A 20,310-nucleotide genomic window follows, 5' to 3' on the forward strand; every position below is an offset into this window, starting at 1 on the left:
CATGATAATGGAATTACAACTTTTAGACTCATACCCAGGAAAATGCTTCATATTTATTACCATTTTCAATACCGTGGGTGAACAAAATGGCCAAAAATCAAGAGTAATTTTTAATAAATATTGATTAGAACAATACAAACAATGATAATGTCAATGAAACTATTTGCAAGTTGCCTGAAATATTGTAGAAAGCCAATTAAGATAATTTTAAGGTATATATAAATATGTATATGACAAATATTTTAAACAAGAAAAAAGGACAATATTTTTAGTTGTCCAAGGTAATCTCTGTTTGTCATTGCTAACGAGATAGTCAGTGACGTGTCAGTAAAGTAGGCTACCTGTTTTTGTCTACTTGTCTAGGTTCAGTCTAGGATTTTAAGAAAAAACATAACACTTTTTAGACACGAATAATTGTGAAATCCTGTTAAATCCTTTTCTGTAGGATAAGAAGTCTTAATTTTCATGCACTTACATTCTTAGTTTTTCAGTAACCAGAAACCTCAGCATTCAGCAGCCATCTTCAGACACATCAGTGCATTTATTTGGGCAGGTATTTTGAAGTGCTATGCATGGTAAATCATTGATCACTGAGACATAAAACTGGATGCATGTAATCAGCAGTAAAATCTAAAACCTAACATCTGAAAGGTTTACTGACATTCAGCTGAAATGAGCTTTTTTTCCCCTGGATGCTAAACTTGCACCACCATCTTTCCCGAGGCAGAGTTCTCCCATAGATTTCAATGAAGGTTTCTTTGATTGCCCTCTCTCTCTTATAACGTCTCTAATGTTACAGCTCATCAGAGGCTTCTCTTGTATGTTTCTGCAAAGGCCTGTGGTCCATTTTTTAAGATTAATTGGTTTCTAACTTTGCACCAACTGTAATTTAAACATCGTTTGATTTTTATAAAAGATAAAAGGATAAAAATAACTCCTCTTATAACTTAAAAGCTTTTGCAATTACCTTCTTTCCCTTCCTGTCCTAATGAGACATTTTTAAGTAGAGCTTGAAGCAAGACACAGCAATGACGTGAATTTTTACACAACCTAAAATAGCCTGTAAATGTAAACCACCTGTCATTACTTGGTGATCTTCCATCACTACAGTGGTTGAGACTGGACTTAACTGTGCAAGTTTGATAATATATTAATGTAATTCTCTCATTTGCTCTCCTCTTTGCTCTCTCTGGATTCAGGCTGTCTGTGCGGTTGGGATGTTTGAGCTTCAGATCCGACACTTTCAGAACCCACATGGACGTCTGCAAACAGGAGAATGCTGTGATCTCCAGGCCAGCGGAGCACAGCACTGCTCTGCCAGGGACCAGTGTGACACCTTCTTCCAGGCCTGCCTCAAGGAGTACCAGGCCCGGGTCGCCCCAACTGGAGCCTGCACCTTTGGTACCGGCAGTACGGGTATCCTGGGTGGAAACTCCCAGTTGTTCCACCACAGAGGACACGACAGGGGGGGAGGAGGAGAGGACGGGAGTAATGGACACATTGTCATTCCTTTCCAGTACGCCTGGCCGGTAAGTACAGGGGCAGTGATGGTTAGCAGTATGGTTACCAAGGGAACAGGCTAAGCTTCAAGTGGGAAACAATGCACTCAAACTGAGGCTAGAGGAGAATAACGATGACACTCAGAGCTTCACACTCACATGCTTTTGTATCACAATAACCACAACATATTCTTCTACTAGAGTATTACAATATGGAAAACACAGAATTTGCTAATGTGCTCATGAAAGAAAGATAATCTTCCTGGTGAATCACACATCTTACATCTCCCAGACTGACCCAAGAAGACCTGATCTAAGCTGTTAAAGGGTTATTAAAAGAATGAAATGAAAATATTTGACAGTGTTTGACACAGATATTCTTGTTGCCCATGATTAAAATTTTTGGATATTTGTGATCTTTGGTTTATGAGCAAAAACACACAAACCTAAAAATGAGAGTGATGCAGCTGTGGTTCAGAATGAGTGTGACTATCACCCCCAAATTGCCTCTGATGCATCCGTGTCAGTGTGACAGAAAGTACATAAAAGCGCAGAAAAAGGTTGGGAGAAAGTCCTCAGTTAGACTTGAAGACTGCTTGAATAGAATGAGGCCATTTACCAGCAGAATGGCTATTTTTTGTATTTAGTATATGCTAATCTTAAAGTTCTTCCTGCAATCCTGTAGTGGCCCTTGGCGACTTTCTGCCGTTTACAAGGGAGAGTACACTAGTGTGCATTTCATTCATCCACATTCTTGTGAGCCTTTTTACCTTTATTAGACAGTATAGTGAGGTGGAGAAAGGAGAGTGAGGGGAAGGGATGCAGCAAAGGGCCTCAAGTCAGAGACTAACCCAGACTGCTGCATTTAACTGTGCAGCATACGAGGTCCTGTTCAGTCTCTGAGCTTTATTCCAAATGCAATCATGGAGAAATACAGCTGGTGAAGCACTCTGGGTAATCAGTAAGACTAGAAGAAAACCTAGAAAAGCACGAAATGAATGCAGCCCATTTATCATTAAACTGGTGTCAAAATGTAACGGCCTCCAACATCTCCACTACACTAATGGCCACCACACTAGCCATTAGCCTGGTGGCCATTAGTGTGGTAATTACGTTGGTAACTGTCAGTGTAAAAATGACAATTACCAACATTGTCACCATAATTTAATATATCCGATATATGTTGGCTGGCTTCATAAACTGGAACTGAAACTTTGTGTGTCTAAACCAAGAAGGTGAGCACAGTCTGCCTAAACTTGGTTACTTGTTTGGTTTGCTTTTCACTCCATTCCACTGTTTTTTCCATCACTTCACACCTCCACATCTTTAAAACGTTCTGTTCCTTATGTTACAGAAAGTTTCTGGAGGTTTCTTCAGCTCATATTGAACTACTTGTGTCTTGGGTCCTCTTTACAGAGCAGAACAATTAATCTGCAATTAGCACAACAGTAGGCAAGTGTGGTCAATTGATTATTCAATCTAACTTCTTTCTTCCTCCTCCAGTGCTCCATCTATCCCTGTTTATCCATTTAATTTTTGTTTCCCCAATAAAGCATCCAGAAGCTAAAAAGGCCACAAATATGTGCACTCACAGAAGCCTCTTTTAAAAATTTCTGTCTATTATATCATTTACATGTGCTGTATGTATGTATGTAAAGCACTATGCAAAACTATGGTGCCAACCCTCATTTCTTTATGCTTCCCAGGAGCCAGACTTTTCTTGTAACTTTTTTTCGCAGTGGTCTTGAGAAGTAGTTTTTCTTTAGACATTGGCTGCCTTTTTCTCTGATCCTTCTACCTGACCATTTTATGAGGAATGTTTTTGATTGTTGAACCGATTAACATTCAACTATGAGTCATTCAAACAAAAAAAGGGCGCCTAACTTAAGGGATGAACTATTGTTGTGTGCACACATAACAGAAACCTTCTAAATGTAAATTGTATCTTTAGGAACTTTGTTACTTGCAGCCAGAAACATTTTTTTCCAATTTATTTTATTGAAACCATGAAAAATAATAAAGATTACACAGTTTGAAAAGCCTAAAATAGTTTTTTTTGCCTAATAAGATGGTTCAGTGTCTTATGGAGTGAGATTTTAGTTTCAAATGATTGTCAAAATTTAAAGATGCGGTCAGGAGAGTACAACAGTGAGGCATCTGTAAAACACAGTGGAGGCTCTGTCGTGGTAACTGCTAATAGCATAAGCGATTGATTGTTTAGGTAAAAATAAAAAAAAAACATTCGAAAAGTAAGTACCTTTCAAGTGTTAGCCTTTTCAGAGGTTCGGGGGAAGGTGCAGCTGTTGGAATAAAACAGCAAGTGGGGTCTTCATGTGTCACGTGACTCTTAAAATGACAGGAGAGTAAAAAGGTTTAATCACAGTGTAACACAAATACAGTAATTAGGCATAGCACTTATCTCTTCCCATCAACCCATTTTCTAAGAATCCATTAGTCCATCTGGGTGCTCATTAGTCACTCCTTTACTGTACTTTATTCTCACATTTAACTCTTGTTTATCGGTGAAACCAGAGATAAGAGAATCTGTTCAAAATGTCTTGGCAAGGACACATAGAAGTCATCCACAATTTTCCCGTGGATTTGAAAAGGTTTTGTTTGTTTCTTGCACTGAAGAAATGCTCCTGCACTATTTCCTGTTACCCTTTCTTTGTCTTTGATCGCTCCCAGCATGGTCGACTTGTTTCTCATAATGAAAGAATTACAGAAATGGCAGTCAAAGACCTCACGCTTCTAAGCCATAATCATATTATGTCGTAATAATGTTTGTTATGTAGCACAAAACCCCGAGGTGAGGCTTCAGAAACACACACACACACACACACACTCCTAATATGTCTGCAGTGGCACACACACAGCTGTATTTCCTTCACTTCAGAGGACGTTACTTTGACTCACATTAATTTCCCGGAGACTTACGCTAAACCTGAAAACTAACCCTTCATACTGAAATGAATTGATTTATGTTATGGGGACTTGGTTATTGTTCCTGCAGTGTGACTGAAAACAGTTTATGTCCCTGCAACAATCTAAGTACAAACACACACAGAGGAATGTTACACAGCTTGGGTTTAGGTTTCTTTTTCTTGATTAGTATCACCTGTGAGACTCCCTGTCCCAGAGCCAATTATCTTCCCTTATCTGTGTATAGTTTGCTTTTGTGTGAGTTTTCATGTGTGCGCTGTATATCTAGTGCGTGTGTCACACTTTTCACCGGGGAAGTGCGTGACTGGCAGGTACGAGTGTGAGAAAGTTCTCCGTCAGAAAGCTTTACCTGGATCAGTTTCAGGGCCGGGCCGCAGGGCGGGCTGGGCTTCAGGGGAGAGAGAGCCGGGACACTCTGTGGCAACCTTAGAGCATTTTGAACTGAAAGGCCTGCTTTATCTGGCCATCTCTGGGAGGTGGAGGGTAGTGGGTGGTGGGTGAGGGAAGTAGAGTGATCCCCCTGCCCCAGGTGAGGGGATGAACAGGTGAGCAAAGTCATTATGAGGAAAGGTGAGCTCTTTCTGTCCCCTGCCCTCCGCTCACATGTGCAGTCTTCATTTCTCACACTAATCTCTTCAGGGAAATGCGCGCCTGTGTTTTTGTCTGCATTTGTTTATGTAGCTGTAATTTCTCGTGTTTTGTTTGGTTTGCGTATCATGCTATCAAAAATGACTGCAGGGGTCCATCGCTATTAGGCTCCTGTAAGTCTGCGCCATGATTTCTCAGCTTATGGCTTAATCAGCTTTTTCTATTGGTTTTAGAGCACCTGTAAAAGCTTTACTGAAAGGCAGCCTCTCTGAGAGGGTTTTATGAGAATAGTTCAACTTTTTGTTACATGTTCAATGTGAAGACTAATACCATTTTCCATTTCTCTTTAGACAAAATATTCAGTGAGCACAAAGACATCTCTGCAGGCCTCTGTTAGAATGTTAAATGTTAAAGTTCATGACAGTACAATTAGAGAAAGACTGAATAAGCATGGTTTGTTTGAAAAAGTTGCAGAAAGACAGCTTCTTATCTCTAAAAAGATGCACAGTAACACATTTGGAGAAAATGCATAATAGAAGGAAAATTTCATATCAAACCTCATCATAACTGTCAAGCACTGTGGTGGAAAGGTGATGATTTGGGCTTTTTTTGCAGCCACCTGCGCACCTTGATCGTGAACTCTAGAGTCAAACGTAGGCCATCTGTCTCACAGCTAAAGCTTGGCTCAAATTGATTCATGCAACAGGATAATGATTGGGACCACAGCAGTAAACTACAGCAGAATGGATGACAAAAACAAAGAATATAGGTGTTGCAATGGCCCAGTCAACAACCAGACCTCAACCTGACTCAAAATACTGTGAAGGGACCTTAAGAGAGCTCTGCATAAACAAATTCCTGCAACCCTCAATGAACTGAAGCAATGCTGTAAAGAAGAGTGGTTTAAAATTCCTCGGCAAGAGAGAAAACCGCTACTTCAAGTTATTGCTGCTAAAGGTGGTTTATATATAAATAATGCACTTTTTTTTCCCCAAAAATTATGTCTTGATGCGTAAAATCTGATGTAAGTAGTGAAATGTAGCAGTGAGTTTGCATTGCTATCCTTTTGAAGTCTGAAGTCAGGTTTGCTGGTTTTTCCCGTTTCCAGTCTTTACACCACGCTTAAGGTATCACGGCTTTAGCATTATACGAGTCCCAAGTGGTGTCAATCTGCTCCTGACAAACAAGCTTATTTTTCAGCGAGGAAACTTTACAAAATGTCACATAGTGTAGCAACATTTAATGTTTTTCGTTTGCTTATTATGTGAAAGTGCAGACGAATCATCCCTCGAGTGACAGAGGATGAAATAGGATATCGTTGCTATTTTCAGTCTGTCTTTGAAAATGAAAATGCAGAGTTTAGCTTTGCCTCTTGGTTATCAGTGACGGTACAGATAGACTGAGAGACGTGGCTTTTTTTGACCCCGGCGTTAGATGCGTGGATTCTCAGCGGTCTGGAATATTTTAGCTGTGGCGTTTCAGCAGAGATCAGAAAAGTTCAAAGACTTCGTAGATATGAGGTTGTTTCTTTATGGCCTTCATCTGAGGTTTATTTCACTGGTGAATCTGTTTTCATGAAGTGAAATAAGAAAAGCATTAACGTAACGGTGAAAGTTACAGGTGCAGAGGAAACAAACAAACGCAGAGACTGAAAGAGAGTTTTAGACAAGTCATCCAATAAAATAATTTTAGTGATTGTTTGTTCCTACTAATATCAGCATTTCTTCAATGAACATTAGAAGCATTTCCAGAAATTGGACCTTTGACATGAAAACTGGAAACATGAAAGTTTGAGTCTCATTTGTGATAGTTTGGCTTTAAACACACCTTTTTCAATGTTGTGCAGATGTTATTAATATCTACTTTCTAAATAATCGGGGTATTGATCTTTTTGCTTTGTCTTGAAATCAAAGATTCTTTTAAAATTTGAATTGCCTAAAAATAAGATCTGTGTTTTTTTTCCATAATATAAAACGTGTAAGTAAATATGGCGCTTTAGAATAAGTGGTTATATGAGCCACTTATATTCAGGGACATTCAGTGTTATCACATATAGCACAAAGCTTAGTGGTGGTAAATCTGAAGTTTTGTTGACAGCCTAACATTAATTAACCTTTTAATTTTACTGTGTGTTAATAGTAGTAGTAGTGTAGAATATTAACTGGTTCAGTAAAACACATACCACATGCTTTTATGTACCACAGCATTTTTCTTCTGTAAAATTCCCAAAAAATAAGTTTGACTTTTTGTTGAGGGACCCAGGGTGATGCTGACTTTCAGTCAAAAATACATCATCCCTGAAGCTCTCCATTCACAAGGCCACTGAAGTTTTCTTAACTTTAAGACAGACGTATAGATCATATTTACCGTCGTCACAAAAGACCTATGAAGTCATTTTCTTGGGCGAGAGAGTCTCCTATATGTATTGATTCACTGTGAAAACGGCACTCACCAGACAATGTGGGACGTGAATCTGATATTTCCCGACCCTTTGTGACTCAGAACTAGTTTATCAAGGTCTGGTTATGCCCGCCTTTTTTTTCTTCTTCTGTTTTTTTTAAACAAACTGCGACAAAAGACGATTTGATAGGTGCCACAGAAATCCTGTTAGGACAAAGTGAATGGAGTGAAGTCCCGCCATTTGTAATCCTCATGTCAAGTGTTAAAACCCATTGATGGTCAGGTTCACCGCTAGAGGCTATGGCTGGGAAAAACTCACATTCAGCAAAGAGTCTGCGCACGAATGTGGTTTCGAGTGTGTGTGTGTTTAGTGAATACCGACTTCCTCTTGCCTTTAGTCTTGTCATTCAGGGTAAATGTATCTCTTGGGTTTGCATTGATGTGGGTCTTTCTTTGTGTTGTCAGGAGTAAAGATAAAAGCAGCACACTGAGCGCACAAATAGCAGAAATGTTGACCGTTAACAGATAATGAGTTGTTTTGATGCTGGCTGTAAGAACGTGAGCCAAGATGCCCAACTCTAAAAGCTCTGCCGCTAAACCCACAAATGGATTTTCATTAGAAACGGGGCATCACTTAGGGGTAAATAAACAGGCTTTTCAACAGCATAAGATTTATTGCCAAGAAGCTTTATACAACAAAGAGACACACGTTTTCTTACTTTTTGTGCAGTGCAAATTTATTTCCTACAGATTTTTTAAATGTGTTTCTTCTAAAAACAAACCAGAAAATGATACCAGAGTTAATGTTGCTCCAAATAAAACAAGGTCAGAATTCTCAAATATGTTTGGGACACTTGCTTTTGCACTTGTTTTGCACATTAGTCTCTGTTTGTGAGAACTAACTGTAGTCACCTATCATGTGTGGATTAAATTGTCTCTGATGTTGGGTTTCCACTACTTTTATATTTTGGTGAAAATTTTCCAAGTGCTACAAAAGTCCAGATGATCATGTAAAAATGGTCATTCTTTGGTAACATTCTAGCGCTCATCAGCTGATATGCTTCCAGCATGTTATCCACAAGCTCAGTGTAGCTCTCTGATCTCTGATTGCCAAGAAAATTCTGGATAACCTGCACTAATGCTTCTCATGCTGCTGATTCAGTTTCCTTTTGAACTCATGGTTAAGCATTAGTTCACAGATTCAGGATCGACTAAAACACATTCCTTAATTTTGGCTTCACCTTTCCTCACCAAACTTGTTTCTTAAATGCTGAAATGTCTTAAAGTGCAGCGAAAGAATCCCAGTAGCAAAATGCGTGTTGACCAGTGTTGTAATCCAAGCAAAGTGTTAAGATGGAATGTTTTAACTAAGAAAATTTTAAGTCTTCCATTGGATAATTTCAGAAGTGATTAGTATCCTTTAGCTGGCAGCAGGTTATTAACCCCAGCTGATGCAATGAGTAGCTTATATCCTATAGTCGTGTTGCCCTGTTTCAGAAAGAAAGCTGAGAAAATTGTTGAAACTATCAGAACTGGGTGAAGAACTGTTTTAGATATTATTGAAAATCTAGAAGGAAATCAGTGACCATCACCTTCAATGGTTGGAAAAAAATCTTGAATGGTTGTGAACAAAGAGCAGTCAAATGTTTGGTAACATAAAATTTAAAAAAAAGCTGCAGTAGAACTAATGGAGAAGCCAAGAGTCTAAACAGCAGTGTAGCCTTAAGAAAACCACCATCTCACCATCATTGAGGCTAGTTGGGAGAAAAAAGAGTCTTCTCTTTGCTCTGGAGCACAAAGTTCAAGCTCTTGAGCAAAGAAGGTCATGAGAAAGGCGAATGACGTGTTGAGCCGGTCATGCCTATTGTGCACTGTACAGTCCAGGGGAATTATGATCTGACTGCTTGAGTTTTTTAACCTTATGTGCACAAAAATCAGGTCAGCTGACCGTCTGAATATATTTAACTCTATTGAAAATTGTTGGGACGGGATGGAGAAGACTACACGCAGTGGTTTGATCATGATCCCATCATCAATGGGATCTTTGTGAAAAATGAACGTAAGTCTGCATAAGCATAAGCGATAAAATAGCGAATGTGTGCTGCCATCAACGCTAAAGGCAATCTAACTAAACAATAGAGGGTGTGAGGTTTTGGCAGCTTTGGCCGGGCAGTGTATCACCTCTAGATGTAAATCTTCATCCTCTCCATTCACTGTGTACTGTCAACTGTTTGATAAAGAAAATGAGGGAGGTGAAAATATCTTTTTACTTCCTTGTTTTCAAGTTAATCCACCAACAAATTTCTCACATCTTAACACAACAAGTCTAATCCAACTTGGCTCTTCATCAGAAGAGCTATCGAGGCTACCTCGGGTCACATGTAGGCGAAAACAAAGGCTCTCTGCTCAGAGCAACATGCAAAGTGCAGGCATATGCAAATATCTTCACTTGTCATTTGTGTGACAAGTTCTTTCCCGTCAGCCTCTCAGCTCTCATGATAATCTGTTGTCTTTGTGTGTCTCTATCTGTGTTAAAGAGAATTAATTCAAAGGCACACATCCCACTGTATTCTTATATGTGACATTTTCAGATGACATAGTAACAAAGGAAGAATTCAGGTTTAGTTTTTACAACAGGAGGTCGATTAGATAGATGGGTCAACAAAACACTGGACATCAACACGCAGTAGTGTTTGCTTCAACCGCAGCTCTGTGGTGGCATCGTCAGTTTGAAATTAGTTTTTCAGGACAGCCTAACACATTTTCAGTTTCATCATTAAAAGAATTAAGTCAGATAAGTCATTTTTTATACAAACATTTTTATATCCATGCCTCCATAATGGTCCCTGATCAGTAGTTTCAAATGGATGGTCTGTGGATGTGGATAGTGATTATCTATATCTACACGTCAAAATATACAATCAACAATTTCATTAGTCGCACGTAGCTAGTACCATGTTGGACCTCCTTGCCAAAAATTCAACAAGCTGCTGTAAACATTCCTCAGAGATTCTGGTCTTTGTGATGTGAATCTCCTGTGTGATCACATCCCAAAGATACTCTATTAGATTTAAATCTGGTGACTGTGGAGGTCGGTCGTTGCTCAAGAGTTGGCAATTCATCTTGTAATCGGAAGGTTGCTGGTTCGAGCCCCGGCTCTGACAGTCTCGGTTGTCGTGTCCTTGGGCGAGACACTTCACCTGTTACCTACTGGTGGTGGTCAGAGGGCCCCGTGGCGCCAGTGTCCGGCAGCCTCGCCTCTGTCAGTGCGCCCCAGGGTGGCTGTGGCTACAATGTAGCTGCCATCACCAATGTGTGGATGACAAAACGTAGTGTGAAGTGCTTTGAGGTCCATAGGGACTAAGTAAAGCGCTATCCAAATAGAGGCCATTTTACCATTTACGTACAGTGAACTCATCGCCAATGTTCAAGAAACCAGTTTGAGTTGATATGAGCTTTTGTGGCATGGTGTTTTATCCTGTTGGAAGCACCCATTAAAATATGGATACACTGTGGTCATATATAGATGGACATGGTCAGCAACAACACTCAGGTAGCTTGTGGTGTTTAAACTATGCTTAGTTAGGGCTAGATTATTTCCCCCACACCATTACACCACCATCACCAGCCTCAACCACTGATACAAGGCGGGATTGGAGCCATACCCTCTGTTATATATGCACAATTCTGCCACTACCTTCTGAATATTCAACACTCATCAAACCAAACAATGTTTCTATAATCTTCTGTTGTTCAATTTTGGTGCACTCGTGCGGTTTCCTGTTCTTAGCTGACAGGAGTGGCACTTGGTGTGGTCTTCTGCTTCAATGTTCCATGTTGTGAATTGAGAGATGCTCTTCTGTATAACTCAAAGCAGTCTGGTCATTCTCCTCTTGCAACAACAAGATGTTTTCACCAAGAAGATTTCCACTTCTTGGATATTTTTTTTCCCCAGACCATTCTCTTTAAACTTGAGATGGTTGTGGAGGAAAATCTCAGTAGATCAGCAGTTTCTTAAATACTCAGACCAGCCCGTCTGCTTCCTGGTGCCAGACAGGCTGGTCTATGCAAACTTACTTAAATCTCTTTCTTCCCCTTTCTGATCCCAGGTTTGAACTTCAGCAGGTCATTTTGACCATGTCTCCGTCCTTAAATACACTGAATTGCTGCCCTGTGATTGGCTGATTTGCGATTTGTATTAACATTCAGTGAGTACATATGAATAGGTGAAATGAACCGATTGTTTATGTCATTGTCTTTGCAACACTGGTTTATAATTAAAGCCATCTTGTGGAGTTTTAATCTAGTACTGCTAAAACCTGCTATATACACAGGTTTGAAAATGATGCTATAATTAATATTTGGTTGGATTTTGGTGACTTAAACACACAGATCAGTAATCCAAAAACAACCATTATAAAGAAATGTACTAGCTGATGTATATCAGCGGGGGGGGGAAAGTAAACTGACTGAAAGCAGACACCAATCCAGCTTGCGTTACTACATGAATGGTCCGTGTGGGTGTTTAATCCCACTTTAAGTGGCACTCTGTAAACCTCTTTGCTCATATATATATATATATGAGCAGTATCAAAGTAGGCAAACTACTTGTATGGATGATTAGGTTAAAAGACTTGAAGAACTAAGATCTTAGTGGAACAGTGGATGTTGTGGATGTGTTGTCCTAGAGACGCCGCCAGCTGCCTGGGAACCACCAAGAAATTGTTTGGATTTGTGTGTGTTTATGCACGGATCAAGCCAACAAAGCGATGCAGGTTAATTAGCGAGTTTGACAGGTGCTCAAGTGAGATTTTGTTGCCTTTGGCTAATTGTTTCCCCCTGTATGAAGTCTTAAAGCTCAGTTAAGCTAACTGTTAATAATTTCCTATTAAAATCAAAGCCTGCAGAGGAAACAACTGGCAGAAAATTAAATGCATATACTTAGTTACATTCCACCAGTGAAACCAGTCAGCGGTGACTCTCAAGACATCAATAGGACACACAGACAGCGACGTAACCTGCATTCCTGCTGTGTGGGAGCCGAGCGGAGGGAAGTCAGTGGAGGGAAACCAAAGGAGAGGAGCATAGTCGGAGCTTTCTTTCTCCACGGAGTTTCTCTTTCACTCTTTCTCCGCCTGTCGTTTGTGCTCTCCTCTCTTTTGTCCCCTAATTGACTCTCCTTGCATACCTTCATGTGCGCTGATACTGTTGTGTGCATTGTACACACACACACACACACACACTTCTCATTTCTCCTTCTACGGACACAACTGAACACACAGATTGTGAATCCTAGAGGCAACCCGCACACACGCAGATGGAGAACACAAAAAGGTTAATTCCATCAGGATTTGAAGCTTGTGTTTTTTAGAGATAAGTTAATAACTCGGGGGTAAACGTCTCGAGGGAAGTGTGTTTTAATGATTTCATTTGTGTGCAAATTGGATCAGGAGTAGGAGTCTCTTTATTAAAGGAGAAAAGAGGACCTTGATTTACATGATCACAGTGAAATTACGGCGTGTCCCTGTTTCTGCATGTGTCATTGTGTGTCACTGAGAGCAGACTGCAGGTATACTATCCTTTCAGTGTATAAGAAATGGCTTCCTTTCAGTGCCATCGATTTGTCCTTGTCTTTTATCTGTCTCGAACATTTCTCAGACATCATCTTTCTCTCAGACACACCCTGGCTGTCTCCTTCAAAATTACTCGTTGAAGACCTTTTGTTTTCAGCAATCGCTCCCCTTCAACCACATCAGCTCCCCGTAGACTACACGAGCGCATAAAGTTAGAGCACAGCTGTCATAGAGCCTCCGCTTCTCTCAGTGGTTTCCTGTGTTGCCAAATCTCAACAGCAGCAGCCACAAATATTTTGAGGCATCACATTGTGAAATGTCTGAATCTGAGCATAAATCCCTTCTGTGATTTAAACCCTGCCTCTAAAAACTCACGTCTCATGAGCTTACCTACAGTATATTTACCTTATATCGGCTTGGGTTGTGTCAGGAAAAATCTCTATTGTAAGAAACAAATCAAACGTGCTGATCCATCCACTGCGGCAACCCCTTGGGAAATAAGAGAGAAGCTGAAGGTTATTTATATTTACTTTATATAGTATCTTCTTGATGTAGGAACATTTAAGGCCTCAGGCTACATCCACACTAATGCGTTTTCCTTTTGCATCGTTTTCTCTCCGTTTTGGCCTCCCGTCCACACTGAGATGGCGTTTTCCTCAAGGAAAAAGGCAGCGTTTTGAAAACACTCTCGAAAACGCATACATTTCAAAACGGAGCTGCCCCGTCGCAGTGTGGACACTCGAAAACGCAGACTTTCTAAAACGATGAGGCATTTTAGTCATGTGATGCAGTCATGTGACCAATTAAACAAAGATACTGGAGGGCATTATACAGCAGTTGTTTTGATTGCTCTAAATTTTGACAGCCCTAAAAAAGATTAATATCATATCAGATTAACATTGGGGGTGACCGTGGCTCAGGGGGTTGGGAAGCGTATCTGTAACCAGAAGGTCGCCGGTTCGATCCCTGGGCTCTTTGTCCTGGTCGAGACACTTTACCCTACTGTTGGCCAGAGGGGCCGATGGTGCGATATGGCAACCTCTGTCAGTCTGCCCCAGGGCAGCTGTGGCTACAACCATAGCTTGCCTCCACCAGTGTGTGAATGAATAGTGGCACTGTAAAGTGCTTTGGGTGCCTTGAAAAGCGCTATATAAATCCAATCCATTATTATTATTATCAGTGTGTACATGCTCCAGATAGATTTTCTTCAAATTCTTTAATTCTCACTCGCTTTTGCTCATGCGCAGGACTGGAACGAAAGTGTTTTCGGCCGTTTCAATGTGGACTCACAACTCTGTGAAAACGACTGAAAACGCTAGTGTGGACGCAGTCCGTTTTCAGATGAAAACGCAGTTTAAAAATCTATCCGGGCTAGTGTGGACGTAGCCTCAGTGATACAAGCCTACAGAGCAGGCAGTGGTCCCCGCATTGCCACTGAAACCAACACATTTCAAATGGTGCAGCTTTTACTTTGAAGGCAGAATTTCTCCTTTTTCTTGCACTTTTCAAATTTTCATTATCGCTTGGTGGGTAGTTGACGAGTGTTTCCAGACAAGCTGGTGTCATCTATGCAAACTTTTTGTAACTGTGGCAGCCTGCTGGAGGCCAAAGCAATCCTGAGGGGGTTTTTAGTGCAGAACTGTATTCCTCTTTGTGACCAATTTCACGCTAGAGACTGTCAGCAACGTGCACACTCCACTTGCTCACCAGCTTCTTTTCCCTTTCAGTCAGTGATTACATGACGGTCACTTCATGGTATGTGGGCTGAGGGGCCTAACACTTTGGCCTTATAGGAAAGACATTACATACTAATTAAAGAATCTTGATGTTAAGAATTTAAAAAAAGATTTTGTCCCGGCAAGCAAATATATCGTTAAAAGCTGAAAGTGGATATGTTAACATGAAAACATGGTCTTGGTTCTTAGTTGGCTTTCTCTAAGGTCTTTACACACCGAATGTGCTTCAAAAAAACGACCAGAAATTCAGAACTAATTACACCTACATGTTTGTGAAAAATCCATCCCCACAAAGGCGTACAAAAAACACTGAAGTAGATATTGAGCGATAATGAGCTGGTTCTGATGTTTCTGAAGAAGAACATGAAGAAATGGAGATCTGATTCTCACAAGAAGGCAGCATCAGGGAGAATTTCATGGTTTGATCCAGGAGTTAAAGCTGTATCAAAACTGCATATTTCAGGATGTCAGTGGGGCAGTTTGAGCTCTTGTTGGGACCACATCTGAGGAGGCAGAAGAATAATTTCAGAGAGCCGACTGACCTTGAGCAGCATCTAGCTCCGTGTCTGAGGTTAAACAGTATTATTCTACTATTTCAGTATATTCAGTGTATGTGTTTTGAGCTACGAGTGCACTCATTGCCAAATGGTCCCTGTGGAACCAGAGCCTGTTTTTTATGTTTGTACATTTAAAGCATAACCAGTTTTGGAAATCTATGTATGCTCAGGAAAATACAAACAGGGTTGGTGTTTAGATTTTGAATGTTTACATTTTACTCAGGTTCATAAGTGCTGCAGAGAAGCATGCCACTTTTACTGTAGTGTGATGTCAGATGAATAATTGCAGAATTAGTGTTTTGTTTTTTGTTTTTTTAAATTTGCATTAGTGGAACTAGTATAGGGAGTAACTGGAATCCAGGATGCTAACATTTATCATGAATTCAGGGATATGCAAAGCTAGATTATCTGTGCTTCATGTAAATGTCTCCAATTTGATTAATCGTGGGACAAAGCTTGTAACCAAGAAATTCATGCTCATTGTGTCCCATCAGATAAGCCTGTGCTCTCTCTCTGCCCGACTGCTGGCGCTGCGATATTCTTCCTTCACTTTTCATCTGAAACGACTGCAACGCTTTTAAATATGTTAAAATTCAGTCTGCGTAAGTACAGCATTAAGCGTAAGTGGACCCAAATGCTGGACACTGTATGTACGAACATGTAGGTGACTCATTACAGTCTTGTCAATTTTATGCCCCACTGATATGCAGTTTGTGATAAAATGACAAAAAAAAGGCAGCACGGCAAAAAGAGAGGATGCAAATGTGCAGAGAATAAATTAAATGCATTAAAAGTTAGAAATCCCGGATCCACGGTTAAATTCACAGTCCAGTCCCAGGAAGAGACACAAGCTGTGTCCCAATTCAGGGTGTGCACGCTTGAAGTACGCACACTACGCGTACTATGTACGGTGCGTACTATAAGTATGAGAAGTGCGGAAGTGAGAGGCTTGTGAAATGGGACGGTCTAGCCTTCGTCGCGCTGTTCAGGTTGCCTAGCAACCATGATACTAACCGCAAGAAACGTCTCATACAGCATCGTGTGACAGAAATGAAGGAGAAAAATGTTTTGTTGGTCATTCATTTTTGTCATGACATCACTTTGATTAGTTGAGACTGAGACCACAGGACTGTAAAACATGATTGTTGGGCTTCATTTCTGTATTGAACAGTTATTTCAAGATTAGTTAGTAAATAACAATTAGCTAATGTTGTTCATGAGACTAAAATCACCTCACTGTGGTAATGTAAATATAATATGGCCAATACTATAGTATTGTCAGATTATTATGTTTTTATATATATATATATATATATATATATATATATATATATATATATATATATATATAAGGCTTTACAACTAAGTTAACGCTGAAAGTACAAATGTCACTAATGTCACACAACTTTGCCAACATGTGGCCAACAGCAATGTTTTAATCTTCTTCGTTATTAAACATTCCCACATAAATAAGTGACGTCATATTCAGTACTTACCTTTGACAGTTCACTCTTCGGCCGCTCCCTCCTGCCGTATTTTGCAGCAAAATTATCCACACCCACCGCCGCGCTATGAATTGTGGGATATATGGGACGACGAAGCGTGCACCGGACCACGGTTGATATTTGGGGAAATCGACGGCGCATTTGGAGTATGCATTTGAAGTACACTTCGGATTGGGACAGCCGTCGTCGCGTGGCGGTGACGTAATCACACTTAAAATGCGTACTTCAAGCGTGCAGACCCTGAATTGGGACACAGCTACAGATCCCTTTGGGTTTGTGTCAGGAAGAGCATCCGGGATTAAAAAAAAAGCTGCCAAATCGAACATGTGGCACTGCCCACTGTGGTGTCTCGTTGTTAAAAAGCCAGCAGCAGACAGTGCTTTTTTTAAACTAGAAGAGAAACTTTGTAAACTCTCCAAAATGCACCTGCTTTTTCTGCTGTACCAAGTCAAAGTATCTGCTGTGAAAAGGTTTGTGGCAAAGCTGTAATTTATCTCACTTAACAGGTAATAATAATGGATTGAATAGTGGCACTGTAAAGCGCTTTACAATGCCATTATTCATTCACTCTCACATTCACACACTGGTGGAGGCAAGCTACGGTTGTAGCCACAGCTGCCCTGGGGCAGACTGACGGAAGCGGGGCTGCCATATCGCGCCATCGGCCCCTCTGGCCAACACCAGTAGGTGGTAGGGTAAAGTGTCTTGCCCAAGGACACAACGACCAGGACAGAGAGCCCAGAGATCGAACCGGCGACCTTCCGGTTACAGATACGCTTCCCAACCCCCTGAGCCACAGTCGCCCAAGGTGTAGCACAAGAGTGTCACTCAAACTGTCTGTGCACACCCCCACAGGCCTGTGGAGGGGACTAATCCGACACATTAAGTGAAAACACCTGTGGATGTAATTACTGTAATACAACTACTGATTGTAAGGCCTCGGTGTAATAATTCAAAGTGCTCCCCTCAAAGAAGAATGAGTATAAGTGGTTTTAGCAAAACAGGAGCAAAAGTGCCTCTTATTTTGAAACTGTCTCATTGCTGCCTTCATTCTCATTAAACAGATTAATTAACAGAGTAGTGCACAATTAAATGCAGACAATATTGTGTGCAGAACACTGTACTCATTTTGTTGTTGTTGTTGTTTATTAAAGTAACACTTTTTAATTTAATAATCTAATTAGAACTGACCTTTTCTGTAACATCACAAAAAGCCACAGCCAGTGTCAATGTAAGAGCTGCAAAGATGAGAAATATGCGACGAGTTATCGCCACTTCTGACACTTTTACTGTTTATGAAGACTAGAAATCTGAGACCATATAAACACACACACTAACAAGACATCCCACTCTCAGGCTCGTCCTGTTTTGTCACTAGAATTGCCATTTTCTGAAAGTGCAGGCGTGGATGTGAAGCGCGCAGTGGCTAGACAAGGTAATTTCCTGCGGAAGTCGGCGAGCAGGAGGGTTTTTTTTAGGGGGGGTGGGGGCTGAGGGCGCTCGGGTCTGGGTCGCGATGGGGCATGTGAGGGAGGAGGGGGAAGTGTTGAGATTAATGGGCAAAAGGGTAAAGTTGATGTCAGCTCTACAGAGGAGAGGCTGAGTGAAGAAAAAGGAAGTGAGGAGGAGGGCGGTTAGTAGGTCATCTCAGAGGGGAGCACAGGTGTTTTGGGTGGAGGTGCGTGTGTCGTAACCGCTTACGCACACTGCTGAGAGAATCATAAGCGGCAGGACGTAAAGACGGGCGGGTGGTGGGAGGACAGGATGAAGATGAGGCAGGGCGATGTGGAGGATGAGGACATGACATGTCAAGAGGTCTCTGCCGCTCCACGAGTTTTGAAGATGCTACATAATTAAGTAAAATAACCCCAGAGGAAGGAGAGCGTCAAAAGGCAAGTCAGTAGAGATGCTGAGACAATCCTGGAAAGTAACTAAGTAGATTTACTCAAGTGCAATGTTCGGGTGAACAAAACCCTTTTTACTCCATAACATTTATCTGATCTGCAGATACAGGTCGGGTTGTTACATGAAAACATTAATGACACTGAACTGTTACCACTGTTTCTCCAACCTTTTTAGCTGCTAAAGAGTGCATTCCTCATCAAATGTCAAAATAACAAGCTGCACAATTTAAATAGCTACTGAAATTAGACTAAGATATGTTACACAGAGGCGTGCTCTGAAACCCCCCATATTCAGGAAATCTGTGCCTTTAAAGATAATTACTTAAAATACATTCGTGAGGATAAGCAATACAATAACAACCACACAGTTAAGGTTAAAAAAGCACTGGCTTTTGTATTATCTGTAATTTCACACACAGTACCAGAGGGATTAGACTCCATTAATCATGATCCTCAAAATTTACAGTGTTACCTTTATGGAGGGAATCACACAAAAGTGCTTTGACTTTTAGCATGAATTCACTGAGTTTAACAAAAGGATTGTCTGACTGTTTAGGAATTACAGCCTTTTTTATTCACAAATTCTTTCCTTGGTAAGAAAACGGTCTTGGAAAGTCAAGAACACTCTTGAAGAGTTAGATTTTAGATATCCCTTTGAAGTCTACAATCAAGAGATGACTTTATGAATACAGAAGGTTTACAAGCCAATGAAAAGTAATGGTTTCACTTAAGAACAAGAAGACCAGGTTAAACTTTGCCAGAAATGATCTGAACAAACCGGCACAGTTGGGAGAAAAATTCTTTAGACAGAAGAAACCAAGAAGGAGAGAAACAGCTCATGATCCAGATCATAACACAGCATCTGTCTAACAAGACAGGCAGCGTTATGGCATCGGGACCTATGTCTGCTAGTGGAACTCAGTAACTAGCGTTTATAGATCATGTGACTGCCGATAGAAGTAACAGGATGAATTGTTAAGTGCACATGGCTAAATCTGCAAAATCAATCAGACAGCACTTCACTGTACAGATGGATAATGACCCAAAGCGTATTTCAAACGCAAAAGAGTTTCTCGAGCCAACGAAATTGGATAGTTTTAAGTTATTAAATACAAATCTGAAGGCAGAGAGACCTACAAACAAGCAGCAGCTGAAGGGAGCTTTAATAAAGATCTCAATCGATGAAACCACATGTAGTGATGTGGATTCTACACTTCAGGTTTGTATGTTTGTAAAACTCTTAAACAGTCAATGCAATGCTTTTGTTAGACACTTTAAATTAAAGCTGAAAGTCTGCACTTCAGTCACAGCTTGGCTGTTTGATTTGAAACCGACTGTGGTGTACTGAGGCAAAACCACAAAGAAAAGTGTCAGTGTCCAAAAAAACCTAACTGTGGACCTAACTGTATGTGTCCACTGTGACACAGACAATACTGACAGAGGGTGGTTTAGTTTAAGTGAAGATAACTGACCTGGTTTTTATTAAGAAAATGACTTGACAGTGGATAAAAAATGGATAAATAAGAAAAGAGTCACTGTTACTTTTGATGCTCAAAGTAAATTCAGCCAATAACACTTTTGAGCTTTTATATTGTTTTCACTTGT

General features: G+C 40.6%; 1 protein-coding gene across 1 annotated transcript in view; it reads left to right on the forward strand.

Annotated features, from left to right (window-relative positions):
• LOC102785311 (uncharacterized) overlaps positions 1-20,310 on the forward strand; it is a 61,433-nt gene that overhangs the window by 6,690 nt on the left and 34,433 nt on the right. The window contains exon 2 of the mRNA XM_087851004.1: positions 1,200-1,529. Within this exon, the coding sequence (XP_087707130.1) occupies positions 1,200-1,529 (330 nt within the window). The remainder of the gene's footprint in view (positions 1-1,199; positions 1,530-20,310) is intronic.

Source organism: Neolamprologus brichardi, chromosome 14 (assembly GCF_056152115.1).
Source record: "Neolamprologus brichardi isolate AB-2024 chromosome 14, ASM5615211v1, whole genome shotgun sequence".
Taxonomy (NCBI): Eukaryota; Metazoa; Chordata; class Actinopteri; order Cichliformes; family Cichlidae; genus Neolamprologus; species Neolamprologus brichardi.